At 36.7% G+C, this 13,745-nt stretch overlaps 2 protein-coding genes across 3 annotated transcripts in view; one reads left to right on the top strand and one right to left on the bottom strand.

Moving 5' to 3' along the window:
- Positions 1 to 13,745, top strand: part of LOC139815256 (midasin) — a 111,255-nt gene that overhangs the window by 2,532 nt on the left and 94,978 nt on the right. The window contains exons 5-11 of the mRNA XM_071782041.1: positions 125 to 2,911; positions 3,083 to 3,551; positions 3,763 to 4,138; positions 4,236 to 4,553; positions 4,653 to 4,961; positions 5,125 to 5,346; positions 5,435 to 5,563. Of these exons, the coding sequence (XP_071638142.1) occupies positions 125 to 2,911; positions 3,083 to 3,551; positions 3,763 to 4,138; positions 4,236 to 4,553; positions 4,653 to 4,961; positions 5,125 to 5,346; positions 5,435 to 5,563 (4,610 nt within the window). The remainder of the gene's footprint in view (positions 1 to 124; positions 2,912 to 3,082; positions 3,552 to 3,762; positions 4,139 to 4,235; positions 4,554 to 4,652; positions 4,962 to 5,124; positions 5,347 to 5,434; positions 5,564 to 13,745) is intronic.
- Positions 8,057 to 13,745, bottom strand: part of LOC139815260 (uncharacterized) — a 49,066-nt gene continuing 43,377 nt past the window's right edge. For both annotated transcript variants that reach the window (XM_071782045.1, XM_071782046.1), the window contains 5 exons: positions 13,280 to 13,534; positions 12,846 to 12,959; positions 12,363 to 12,545; positions 10,465 to 10,776; positions 8,057 to 10,227 (listed from right to left, as the gene is read on the bottom strand). In XM_071782045.1, the coding sequence (XP_071638146.1) occupies positions 10,054 to 10,227; positions 10,465 to 10,776; positions 12,363 to 12,545; positions 12,846 to 12,959; positions 13,280 to 13,534 (1,038 nt within the window). In that variant the 3' untranslated portion in view covers positions 8,057 to 10,053. The remainder of the gene's footprint in view (positions 10,228 to 10,464; positions 10,777 to 12,362; positions 12,546 to 12,845; positions 12,960 to 13,279; positions 13,535 to 13,745) is intronic.

The raw sequence follows: 13,745 nt of genomic DNA, 5'->3' as shown, positions 1-13,745 counted from the left end.
TTCTTACTTATCAATTTATACATTTTATAAATATTTATACATTTTTGTCTTCCACTTTTTTTTAAATAATATTTAAAAGTGTTCTCAATTAAATATTATATAATTAATTATATTACCTTTTTAGAGCAACGATTAAATTTGGCGATGGCGGTAGCTCCTAAACTTGGCATTGTAATGACGAAGCCGAAGCACTTTTGTAACATGTTTCGCAAACCGGATATAGACCTACGTCCCAAGCTTCTGATAGCGGGCAGGGCGAAGTTAACACGTAAAAAAGCGCAATACGCGAGAATAGATGTAGAAAAGATCAATTTCTCCTTTACAATGCCTTCTGCCTGTTTGTTGGAGCGCATAGCTAGTTGCGTCATACAAAAAGAGCCCGTGCTGCTGGTCGGCGAGACTGGTACCGGAAAAACGAGTTCGATACAATACCTCGCGAAGAGTACAGGCCACAGATTGACAATCATAAATATGAATCAGCAGAGCGAGAGTGCGGATTTACTAGGTGGCTACAAACCGGTCGATCTGAAGTTCCTGATTTCGCCCATCCGAGAGGAGTTTGAGATCCTATTTCGCTCTTACTTCGTCATCGAGTCAAACAGGAAGTTTCTTGAACACATTGCTCTGTGTCACAAGCAGCAGAAGTGGAAGAATCTTGTTGCTTTGATGAGTCACAGTGCGCGCGCTGCTGTGAAGAGATTGAAAGATAAATGCGGGGACCTTGATGACATCGCGTTCAAGAAAGACTCTTTGAAACGTTCCAAACAAGACAAAAATTCTCGAGAGAAATCCGATCAGGATATCCAGACTGATACAAATCTACTGAGAAAGTGGGAAAAATTACTGGAGAAACTGGACAAGCTGGGAACTCAGGTGAGGAGTCAATATGCACTGGCATTCTCCTTTATAGAGGGGAGTCTGGTCAGGGCTTTGCGAAACGGTTATTGGGTTCTTTTGGATGAGATCAATCTGGCGAACGCGGAGACACTGGAATGTCTTTCCGGTTTGTTGGAAGGCTCCTCGGAGTCTCTGCCGTTATTGGAGCGCGGTGATGGAGAATCCGTGACAAGACATTCCGACTTCACGGTGTTCGCCTGCATGAATCCGGCCACAGATGTCGGCAAGAGAGATTTACCGGTCGGTTTGAGGAACAGATTCACCGAGTTCTACATCGACGAGCTGACCGGGCAATCGGATCTTCAGTTGCTCGTGAGCTCTTATCTGGCAGAATTAAATCTGTCGCTAGAGAAGCACAAATCGATCGTGAAGTTCTACCTGAACGTGAGAGAGGAAACTATGACCACGTTGTTCGACGGCACGGCGCATAAACCGCATTACAGTTTGAGAACGTTGTGTCGCGCATTGTACATTTCCGCGTCGAATCCCTGTGGCAATAACCTGAGATCCCTGTACGAAGCCTTCTCTTTGAGTTTCCTGACGCAGCTGGATTACAACTCGTATCCGAAAGTACAGAAATTGATCGCGGAAGCTATCCTCGATAACAAGAGCGCCAAAGCAATTCTTGGCACTCCTATACCGAAACCGGGATGCAGTCCAGGAGAAGAATATTTGTACATCGAAGGATATTGGGTCCTGCAAGGAAGCTTAACGCCCGAAACACCTAGCAACTATATATTGACTGATTCCGTCAGGAGAAATTTGAAAGACTTGGTACGAGTCGTGTCGATCGGAAAAATTCCAGTTTTGCTACAAGGCGACACGTCAGTCGGCAAGACCAGTTTAATTACCTATCTGGCGAAGACCACGGGACACGTCTGCGTCCGTATAAACAATCACGAGCACACAGATTTGCAGGAATACGTTGGAAGTTACATCGCGGACGAGACCGGAAAGCTGGTGTTCAAGGAAGGTGTCCTAGTTGACGCGATGCGTAAAGGATACTGGATTATTTTGGACGAGTTAAATTTAGCCCCGAGCGATGTTCTGGAAGCCTTGAATCGCGTCCTCGACGATAACAGGGAATTATTCATACCTGAGACGCAACAGGTAGTAAAAGCGCATGATCATTTTATGCTGTTTGCGACGCAAAATCCTCCTGGGCTCTACGGCGGCCGAAAAGTTTTGTCACGAGCGTTCAGGAACCGATTTGTAGAATTGCACTTCGACGAAATACCGCCGAACGAGTTGCAGATAATACTCAATCAGAGATGCAGTATGCCAGAGTCGTACTGCAAACAAATAATCAACGTAATGACGGATCTCCAAATAAGACGTAAAAGTACGTCGACTTTTGCTGGTAAAAAGGGATTTATAACTCTGCGAGATCTATTTCGTTGGGGTGAGAGGTACAGATTAGCGCCTGACGTAGGCGAGAAACTGTATGATTGGAGTCAACATCTGGCGGACGAAGGCTACCTCGTTCTCGCGGCTAAGGTCCGTAAAGCGGAAGAAGCGGACGAAATAAGACAAGTGATACGAAAACACTTGAAGAGGGACGTGGACCCTGACAGCTTGTTCACACTGAACGATAAGACTTCGCCAGTAACGAGGCATATATTGGAAGAACTGAAGAACAGTATTCCTGGCTTTGACCATATCGTATGGACTTATCACATGCGTCGAATGGCGGTTCTGGTAAAGAAATCCTGTCAGTTTAAGGAACCGGTATTGCTGGTTGGAGAAACCGGCGGAGGCAAAACCACAGTCTGCCAGTTGATCGCAGCCATCAATGGCCAAGCTATGCGCGGTGTGAATTGCCATATGCATACCGAATCGTCCGATTTTCTGGGAAATCTGCGACCTGTTCGTGAGCACGCCAAGGATGATCAGAGGCTCTTCGAGTGGGTGGATGGACCGTTGATAAATGCCATGCGTAACGGCGACCTGTTTTTGGCTGACGAAATTTCATTAGCCGACGATAGCGTTTTGGAGCGATTAAACTCACTTTTAGGTAAGCATGAGACGCATAAAACAAATCGTGTTCTATCGGAGGAAATCAATCGTGCACATGTCTCCGTGTATATATAATTGTTATAAAAAGAAGATTACAGGATTTTAACCATAGTGAAGCTTACTTGTATTATGATCTTTATATGTTTCTATAATAAATCTTTCTGTACAGAGCCGGAGCGTAGTCTTCTACTGGCTGAAAAAGGAATAGAGTCTTCGCACGGTGAAGAAAACACTGTGATTGTGGCGGACGAGAAATTTGTGTTCGTCGGCACGATGAATCCCGGCGGTGATTACGGCAAGAAGGAGCTTTCGCCGGCCTTGCGAAATCGCTTCACTGAAGTGTGGTGCGAGGGATGTATGGCCAGGAGCGATCTACGCGATATAATAACACATAATCTTCGCATCGATTCGGAAACAACGAGAGAGTCCGTCGCCACTGCGATATTGAGATTCACTGAATGGTTACAAACTACCGAAGTAGGCAAGAAGCTTACTGCGAGTATACGAGATATACTCACCTGGATCGATTTTATAAATGTATCTACTGCCGGCACCTTGACAGTCGGAGATGCATATTATCACGGCGCTTGTCTCACGTATATTGATAGTCTTGGATCTGGTACCACGGGTTCGGAGAGGTAAGTGTTATTAGAACATAATATTATTGTATTTCTTATTGTATTCCGATATTTTAATTTTGCATGTAAAAATTGTTCAACCGTCTTAATTTTAGACCTGATCTATATTTAATTAAATTTTCTCAATTAAATTAGCTTCAATATAAATACTCATTTATTTTGATGCAATGAAGAATTTAATGCTTAGTAATCGATTTTTATTTATTTTCAGTGCCAGTAAATTGAAAGATTTTACAGAGACTGCTTTTCAATTTATTAAGTCGGAAGTCGAAGATACAATACAATCGGAATTTGATGTGGAAACTACTTCTATGATAAACAAAAATGACGTTATAAATACTTCAGACGTATTCGGGGTGCCACCATTTTATGTTAAAAAAGGCCCGCATATCTCTTGTGAAACTCATGCATTTACATTCACAACTCCCATTACGAAACTGAATACGTTGAAATTGCTAAGAGCATTACAATTAAATAAGCCGATTCTTCTGGAAGGAAGTCCAGGTGTAGGAAAAACTAGTCTGGTTTCCGCACTCGCGAAAGCCGCAGGGCGTACTTTGCTCAGAATTAATTTAAGCGACCAAACGGTACCGTAAAATGGCGCAGTTTATTTTCATCATATTCTTAAAGTATAGCTTATTTCATCAAAAATTAAAATAAATGACATCTCTATTGTGTCTGCAGGACGTATCCGACTTGTTTGGCGCCGATCTTCCCGTAGAAAACGGGAAAGGCGGTGAATTCGCATGGCGGGATGGTCCATTTTTGCGAGCTTTGCGTGCCGGATATTGGATTCTGCTTGATGAGTTAAACCTGGCATCGCAATCGGTCCTAGAAGGCCTTAATGCATGCTTCGATCACAGGGGAGAGATATACATCCCCGAACTAGGGAAGACATTTTCAGTCAAACCTGGTACAAGATTGTTCGGTTGTCAAAATCCCTTGCGGCAAGGTGGAGGTAGACGAGGCTTACCGAAATCCTTTTTAAATAGATTTACTCAGGTATTCATATATTATAGATATACATATATATAGCGTGATATAATGTGTGCTATGAAAGTAAGTAACTTAAATTGTAATCTAAATTTATCATTCTTGCAGGTATCCATAGATGCATTAATGCAAGACGACTTGATGTTTATACTTGGTGTGCAATTTTCACAACTTCCTGTGGAATTGATCAATGCCATGGTGCGATTTAATAGCGAATTAGCGTCGGAAGCTGGCATCGTATGGGGACATGCCGGGTCCCCATGGGAAATGAATCTACGAGATCTTACTCGATGGTGTGAAACGATTATCGAAGCCGCTTCTAACGAATTTCGCAGTAGTAATTTAGAGTATAATCCAGGTGACAGCGTGGAGCTCATTTATGTTAACAGAATGAGGACTAATGAAGATCGACAAAAGGTGAGTCATTATAAAGTTATGTTTATCAAAATATCTAATAAAAATATCGAAAAATTCAGAATTGTACTGCAAGAAGTTGCTTTTAGGCTTATTAAAATATGTTGAGTTATAATATTTTTTATTATATAGCGTTTTTCTTAGTTTGGATTTTTTTGTCTTACAGGTTTATCAGGTATATAAAAATATATTCTTAGAGAGCTATCCTCTCCCACTCAATCAACTACCTATGTACCTCACGGAAGACAAACTTTTCATCGGCGACGTGACGTTAAGCCGAAAAAATTGCAGTGAACCACAGGACTTTAACTTGTTAGTGCTGAGAGAACAGAAAAAGACATTGAGGAGTCTCATGCAGTGTGTCAAAATGAATTGGATGTCTATTCTTGTACGCTTATTTATATTTTGTGAGATGCTTTTTGTTAAACTTCCATCTTTGACTAAATTATAATGCGATCAAATGTAATATATTATAGGTTGGTGCTTCGGGGTGCGGGAAAAGCAGTGTGGTTCGTTTACTTGCCGCTTTGACAGGCCAGAAGCTGAGATCAATTGCCGTGAATTCTGCGATGGACACGACGGAGATATTAGGTGGCTTCGAACAGGTAAGTGACAACGTGAGACAGATAAATATTTTCCTAACTTTACGTTAGGAATTTTCGAATATTCAAAGAGCCTCTGATTTCTCTGTATGCTTTCTGACGGGTCTTATATTTCCTGAAGGAAATAGACGATTCGGTATAGCAGTTTACATTATACATATATATAACTTAGCCGTTGATATCTACAATTAGTTGCCAAATTGTGGGTGGCCGCTAGTTTCTCTGACCAGCAATCCGATAGGATTTCTTCATTAGAACCGCCATTCAACGCATATGATAAGTTCAAATGATATGAAAATGAATAATAATGTTCTTTTAGACCTGTTCTAATATGCTTCGTTACCAAATATTGTAAGTCTTGTTCAGTACGAACAAATTGTTAGAATCCACATCCTTGTTTAAATATTTTCTTATTATTTATCTTATTTTGTCTGCTTCTTTCGCTTTGCAAATTTTAACCGCGAGAACGAAATAGCTCGTGTAATTTGGAAAAGCGATGGAAGGTTTACTTTAATCGTATCTTTGATATTTCTAATCTAATAAATATAAAAAAAATGTCTTTAATATTTTATCATTATTGTTCAAAACTCATTTCTCTAAAGAGAAATCTTAATAATTTCTAATCATTAAATATACAAATGTGTAAGGTCAATTTAAAAAATATATTGCTATTTATTTCGCCATATTTGAAATAACGCAATATTTTATTAATTAAATAAAAAGAAGAACATATAATTTATATATCACACATACTTTTATTTTAAATATGTGAGCAGGGTTTTATATACAGTTAAATATAAAGCATGGCTCTCTCTTTCTGGAAAGGATTAAATTTATGCTCGTTAATTTATATAGTTTACGATATTATCTCGCATACTCTGCTGTCGATTCGCAGCGATATTTCGGTTTTTCAGGCACCGGTCTCTTAGAAATGTTCTTAATAATAATACTTTGCCCTGATGAGATTATTTAGAATAATTCGCTTAAATATTTGGCTTTCAAGAACGCTCTAAAAAAAAAATCGATTTTAATAGCAATTCCAAGAGATATTTGCTGTTAAATGGTAAAGACCTAAAGACCTAAAGACGATAAATTATAAAATTTTGGGAGTATGTATTTTACAGGTGAACACTAAATGTATTTCAAAATACATAAAAATTTCAAGCATATCCCAAATATTCGGGATTTATTGAAACAATAATCCCGATGTAAATAATTGTAAAGATGAATTAAAATAATATATTATTGCAAGAAATGTACGGTTCAATTAATATTAAACATATAATCGAGGCTGCGAGACTTTCTATTCAAACGCATCTCGTATTACACTTTTAATACATCTCTAAATATTTTTTTTCTTACAATTGCCATTAATCGATCACGTCTCGATGTTGCGTTTATAAAATTACAATAAAAAATTTCGGACTTGCTCTGCCACTTTCTTACACATATAATTTACATTAATTTACATTAAACATTTATTACACACGCGACGTACCTATATAAGAAGAAAATATTTTGTGGTAGTCACAGTTAATTGACTTGTACCTAAGCAACGTCCTTCGCGCGCTGCTTTTTACACATCTCTGGTGAATAAAGAAAGAAGGGATTGAGTAAGGATATTAATTTTACATAATTTTGATAAATATCGACTCGCCACACAATGTTACGCCGTATATTCATTTTCAAACACATGACGCGTCTTTACATTGATATGCTTTTCGCTATACAATAAGAAACAATTTCTATACTAACACTTTTAAGATACTTTAATATATGTTTAATTATGCCAATAGTGCATATCTTTCATAATTTTGGAAGAAATTTTAATAATTCGGATTTGTGTTTATTTTAACCAGACTTATAAATAATTTAAACATGTTAAGAAGATATTCTTTATTAGATTCCACGTCCACAAATTCAAAATGTCTTTCTTAAGATTGAAATATGCTTATTAGTTAGATTTTTAGAGGATAATTTATTACAATTATGATCTGCGAACTACGATATAGTACGACGCAAGCCTGATATGAATAATTTTTACAATTTTTTTACATAAAATTAGTAGAAATCACTGCTTTTAGTTATTCTTGTAATTAGGAATTATACCTTTAATTCGTGTGAAGTATTATGTCTGTGCTTTAAAAGATCACGTGACATTAATTTGTCAATTTTAAGTATTATTAATTGAGTTTTGATTATTCTTAACATTATGAGTTTTCTTGTTTTGTCGATTTTTCTTGTTTCAATGTTCAGAGTCGACCTTTTTTAAATATGTTTTCTAATATCATGTTAATCACTTCAATATTATAATTTTTTGGGAGTAAGACTTCGAAACCGTTCAAGTTCTTCTTTATTATAGAAATGTGATGAGCAAATATTTGAAATATATATATAGGGATATATCGCTTTTGGTTCGCTGTTTTGCTTCAAATACAACATTAATTTGAAGCATTGAATTTATAAATTTGAAAATAAATATTGGAGGTAAATATATTAAGAACAATTATGGAAATTTATTAATATACCAAGCGTACAACTAGCAAACAATTTCAACGGAATGGGGATGATTGTTCATATCTACATTTACATCTACATTTACTTTAATTATTCTCGGTTCTCCATTTGTAGAACAAACTGATTTCTCTGCTTTTTTACTCTCGTTAATCGTTCTCATTTGCATAAAACAAAAGTTTTGGTGTAACGCACAATTAGATCGGCGAGACTTAGGCCTGTTGGTTTTCGCTGCACTTCTGAATTAGTGCAATAAGTTAGAATAAAACAAATATATTTTTTTTTTATTCTAATTTATTGCACTAGTTCAGAAGTGCAGTGAAAACGAACAGGGGCCTATTGATGCATTGTGCGATTGCAACGGGTGCAATCTCTAAAATGTCGCGTAGAAAATATATTATGTAATTTATTATATATAGTATCTCGTTTCGAGAAGATTGAGTCCCCAGATGAAGAAGCTCAGTAGTAGTGCCACTTTACGAAGGACTGAAATGCGGCAGGACTGCACATTCGATCGTTATATATACACTTAATGAGTGCACCTCTAACTTGGCTAAATGAAGAAATTATAAATCTTTTCCAGTTAATTATACTTTCTACCATTACCACGTATTGTACTTCCCCGACTCGCCAGAGATATTCGTTTCGTTTTCAGTTCTGTTCTGTGTATAGCTGAAAAAGCAGATCACGAATTAATATTATTTTATATCTCTAAGGTATATATCGCTCTGTATATATACATTGTATATACTTTATATTTCTCTAACGATAAGAATCTATTACCATGACAGCACACCGACGAAGAGACTAGGACGTTTATAAGCAATCACAGATACATTCAGATGATGCCCGGTGGATTACATTTCTTTTTTCTTCGATTTGTCGCGTTTTATTTTTTAGCTACAACGTCCAACTTATCAAAAAGAAAAGGGAATTAAATTTCAACTTGTATATGATATCGAATGATATCCGGACTTTAAAATACATAGCTTGCAATGATAAGTAAACATACTTTATGCGCATATATTATTCAGAATATTAAATTAACGTGAAATTTTAATTGGATTGCTGATCGCATGCAAATCATAGTTAAAATAAATTAATGTTATTATTAAGTATTTAATTATCAGTTTAATTGTCAATTTACTACACTACTGCTTAGAAGTTAGAATTGTGATTAAATTTTGTGAATATTTTTTAGATTTCTTGATGAAGTACTTCTGCTTTATGATGAAAATTGTAAAAGTTGTCGGAAAAAATTCTAATCATAAATTTTGTAACAAATAAGATATAAGATATGCATGTACCTACGTTCTAAGGCAAGATAATACTGTTTTTCGGATAAGAAAGCAATGATCTTTACATTATTTCAATTAACGATTTTGGACGTGACAATAGTGGAAATTGATATATACATAAATACGAGTTTTATGAAAAAAGTCAGTCTGTCAATTTTTTTTAAGTCTATTATATTGTAAAAGTAAAGTGCATACTAATTTTTTTAATGACTTTATTTTCTAACAAAACTCAAGCTGCATTATTTGTATGATTAATCAATCATACACATTTTATCAACATTTTGACGTATTCTTGTTCCTCGATATTGTATTAAATGTCCGTAAAAAAAATTTACGATGGTATAACTTCAATTTTATCTAGATTAATATTGATATTAATAACTGCATGAACGTAAAGTTTTGTGGATATTTTCAAACGCAATTGGAGATAGTTGTGATATTCGCTGATATATTAACGTTCATTTAAAAAATGTTTAAGTAACGCAGTATTTGTAGCGCGTGATTCATTTGATTTCAGCTTTTTATCAACATATGAACTGATTGGAGTACAATACTCCAGGAGAGGATTAGGAGGATAGGAAGGATTTTTCCTGAAAGTCTGTTTTTATCGTTTTTGCAATTATTTTTACATTGTAATCGATTAACGTTGTGCTTTTTGGTTCGATGATTGATTAAGGTCGTTTATTCGCTGGGGAAGTCGCTACTCGTCGGACTCATTTGCAGATCGTTCAGTTCCGCCGGTGGTGGTAGCAGGAGGCTCGGTCTCCTGGATAGTTCCTCCCCGTACAGGCTAGAGGTGCTCTTCGGTCTTGAGGTCAGACTCCAAGGATCGGGTGGTATCACGATGGAATCGTCCTGTAATTTTACTGATAATTTTGTATTTGTATCGTAAGCTTGGATAAAAGATTTATATAATTAATATAATAATCACACAAAAATGTCTCGATAGGAGAAACATCGAGGAAAATTAGTCTAAACAATAAGTGATCTTTGAGTGATTGAGGGATGGGGGCGTCGTTAAAGATCAATCTTTAAGCGATTAAATACGAATTCCGTGATAACTTTCGGTGATTACTCAGACGAGTGTCCTACCACCAGTAAGTGTTTGGCAGTTGGCGGCAGGGGTGGTTTTAAGAGCGCCACATCAGTAAGATTGCATCCCGACGGCACGGTCGGCGCCGCCAGGGGTGGATCCGGCGGCGAGGGGAGATTCATCGGCGGTTCGTATCGGGGTAGCTGAACGTTCTGCATCGGACCGGCCGCGGCGGGTCCGAGAATCCACCGGGCTATACTTTCGCAGCAGCCGCAGCACACGTCCGTCATACCCTGCCGCAGCCCCCGGTGCAGGGCGAGGAACAGGGCCGGGTTTACGAAGGCGTGCACGTACGCGATGTGTAGGGTCACCTGGTACAACAAAACCGCGGAATCCAGTGATTTAGATGCGATGCACAGTTTGCATCGTGCTGCTGCAAACATAAATCTATAAGCTAAACCAAAATTACGCGGTAGCGTGATGCTTATAAAATAGAAAGGAGGACGAAACCACGTAGAGAAGCTGCACTGTCTTCTTTTAAAGCAAGAAATTAAAATTATAATTAATATGATCGATTTATCGCATGAGAACGATAAAAAAATGCTAAAAATAACAATAAAAAATAAATGTAGTTTAATTATTCGTATATGAATCTGATTTTATTTAAATTAATGGAGAATTATATTTAAAAGAATCTTTCTTTTTATGAGGCATGTTATAAAATTTCTACATTGAAAGATATTGAAGTTTATACATGTTTACACAATAAGATTTTTTTAAATTACGCTTTTCACTATTTTCGCGGTTCATCTACGTTTTGTCAAAATACCGGAAATTTATTGCGCATCGAGGAGATAAAATGCGGTAATTTCGTGCATCTGTTACGATGCTACATCAGCAAATCCGCTGCGCGATGTCTTCGAGTCTCTCGACGAGTTTTTCGGCGAAGACTCTCCTCTCTTGGAAAATTTATATTCTCGTGGAAAGATTCTTCGGAGAAACTCTGCTCGGTATATAGCTGTGAATTCGCTCGAGCAATACAACTCTTGTATTGGCACGGTCGAGCAAGTTACGATTTCATGTTTTCACGCGAAGTTTTCGCATCCTTTTTCTATCTCAGAACTCTCTGTATTGTTATCACAAGTCGAACTAAAACTTGACAAATTTTATTATATCTCGCACACGCGTATTTTGGACATCGCGTCATTAGAATTATTAACCCTGAAATGCAAAATTTTTTACAGCATTCTATTTTAAAAAAATTTTAAATAAATAACGACTGTTATAAAGAATTTTAATAAAACATTAAAAGAATTCTTCTTTACTAATTTGAACCCTTAAAAGTAGATGTGCAAAGTCGCGCGTTTTTAGTTCGCATTTCATATAGAGAGTACACGGAGAAAAGTCGCTTTGCATATATGCAAAACTGCGCACTTATAAGGATTAAGGAATTATATATTATAACGTTCAATTATAATGATTAAGAAAAAGGGTGAAATTTGTATCTCCAGTCATTTATATCTTCAGACGATTAACTTCGACATTTGTATGCTATTTGTGTGACGATACTGTATATTTATTTGTATTTATTGTAATGCTTATTTATATAAGCTGCTGATATGCCACCGATTATTTTTGGCTAATACATCTTTTGAAATTAATATAAGGCAGCTCATTCACAGTTGAATAAATAACACGACATATAATTGCCATTTTTAACGGGACGAAATTTGAAGGCGCGGGAAACATTTGTATATCAAGCTATTAATATTCTCCCTAATATCGCAAATGCGCACAAATGCGCCATTACATTACAAGTGAGATAAGTAATGACCGGAAGATATTTATGGGGACATAAATATCGATAGCGTCTAAATTTCGCGGGAAGTAACATTAACACGAACGCAGATACAAACTTGCCATTATCTTCTCGCAACACTCTATACATTCTAATTACCTCGTAACCAGTAGGGTTTCCTATAACGGGATGATGCACCAGGGTAACGAAAAACAATGGTCCCCAGAACAAGACGTACGCCGCTGTTATAACCAGGAACATTTTCACCCTCTGCACACCCTCGCGTTCCATTCTCCTGAGGTAATTCCTCATTTTCCGGTGTTCCTCGATGGCACCCGTTCTCTGAAATGTCGTTTCTGGGTAATTTTATATCTTTTTACACGGCACTCGCGTTTTCTTTTTTTCATTTCCATCTGCTTCGCATATATGTCCCATTTGTATGTGTATAAAAATGTACATATGTATATATAAAGAAAAACTAATACCTACCGTCAATACTGTTGTTGGTAATATTTAAAACTTGCTTTTTAGAAAACATTGAACTATTATTGAAATGAGGGGATTTGTAAATATTTATTCATTAATATATGTATATAGAAAAGGAATACGCTCTTTGCGTTGAAAATCATTGACGTGACTTACTTTTGGCGTCGTACCGTTTCTCGTGTCACCGTCTTCGGTTGCAAGCGCATTCGTTGCACCTTGATGCCCTCCCGTCACATTAACGAGCGTTGTAACGAGGCCAGCTACTCGTACCTGGAAATAAATACAATGTTATATAAATTTAAATAAAACTTAAGTAAAATTAAGTAAGTGATATTTTTTTATCAAAATGTATAAAATCTGTAAAAAGCTTTTTTCTTGTAAAAATGCAAAAACGCTGTTATCCAAAATGTTAATTCTAAATTGAAATATATATTAATTACATTTTTGTAATATTTTAATTTGTTACATTTTGTAATAGTTTGTAATATTTTGTAAGTTTTAGAAGTAGAAACTCTTTTTTTTTTATTATTATCTATATGTAATTTTATATATATACATTTGATAGACGTTGGCTCGATTTTTCCGCTTACCGCTTCGACGTTAGCTTTCGTCAGATCTCTGTGCAACTTTCTCAAGTGAAAGAGCGTGAGCGCTACGCAAATAATGTTGATGACAATCCAAAGGGCATTGAGTATATAGTGACGAAAAGGACCGTGTATTAATGGGCAGCTGGGCGTGTTGTGACCGCTCTCCGTGTTCGCCGCTAAAGCCCCGCTAAGAAACGTAGGTCCCAAATTGATAGTTATGCTGGCGAACCAAATCATGAAGGTGCCGAAGAGCACGCACTGCAAAAATAAGCGAATAATTATTCGATAAAGTTCGCAAAATGATTTTTCCAGTCACGTTATTTTTCCTGAGTTTTTCGGAGGTGCATTTATCAGCGCAAACCAGTAGTATTTCACGAATTGCGCTTGCGGTTTGATAACAATTTTTCAACAACGAATCTTTGAACTTTTTTTATAAAGATAATGAAACGGATTTTATTTGAGAAATATA

This window comes from Temnothorax longispinosus, chromosome 6 (genome assembly GCF_030848805.1).
Source record: "Temnothorax longispinosus isolate EJ_2023e chromosome 6, Tlon_JGU_v1, whole genome shotgun sequence".
NCBI classification, from domain to species: Eukaryota; Metazoa; Arthropoda; class Insecta; order Hymenoptera; family Formicidae; genus Temnothorax; species Temnothorax longispinosus.
The sequence above is the reverse complement of the archived record's forward strand: the minus strand, read 5'-3'. Positions and strand labels throughout refer to the sequence as shown.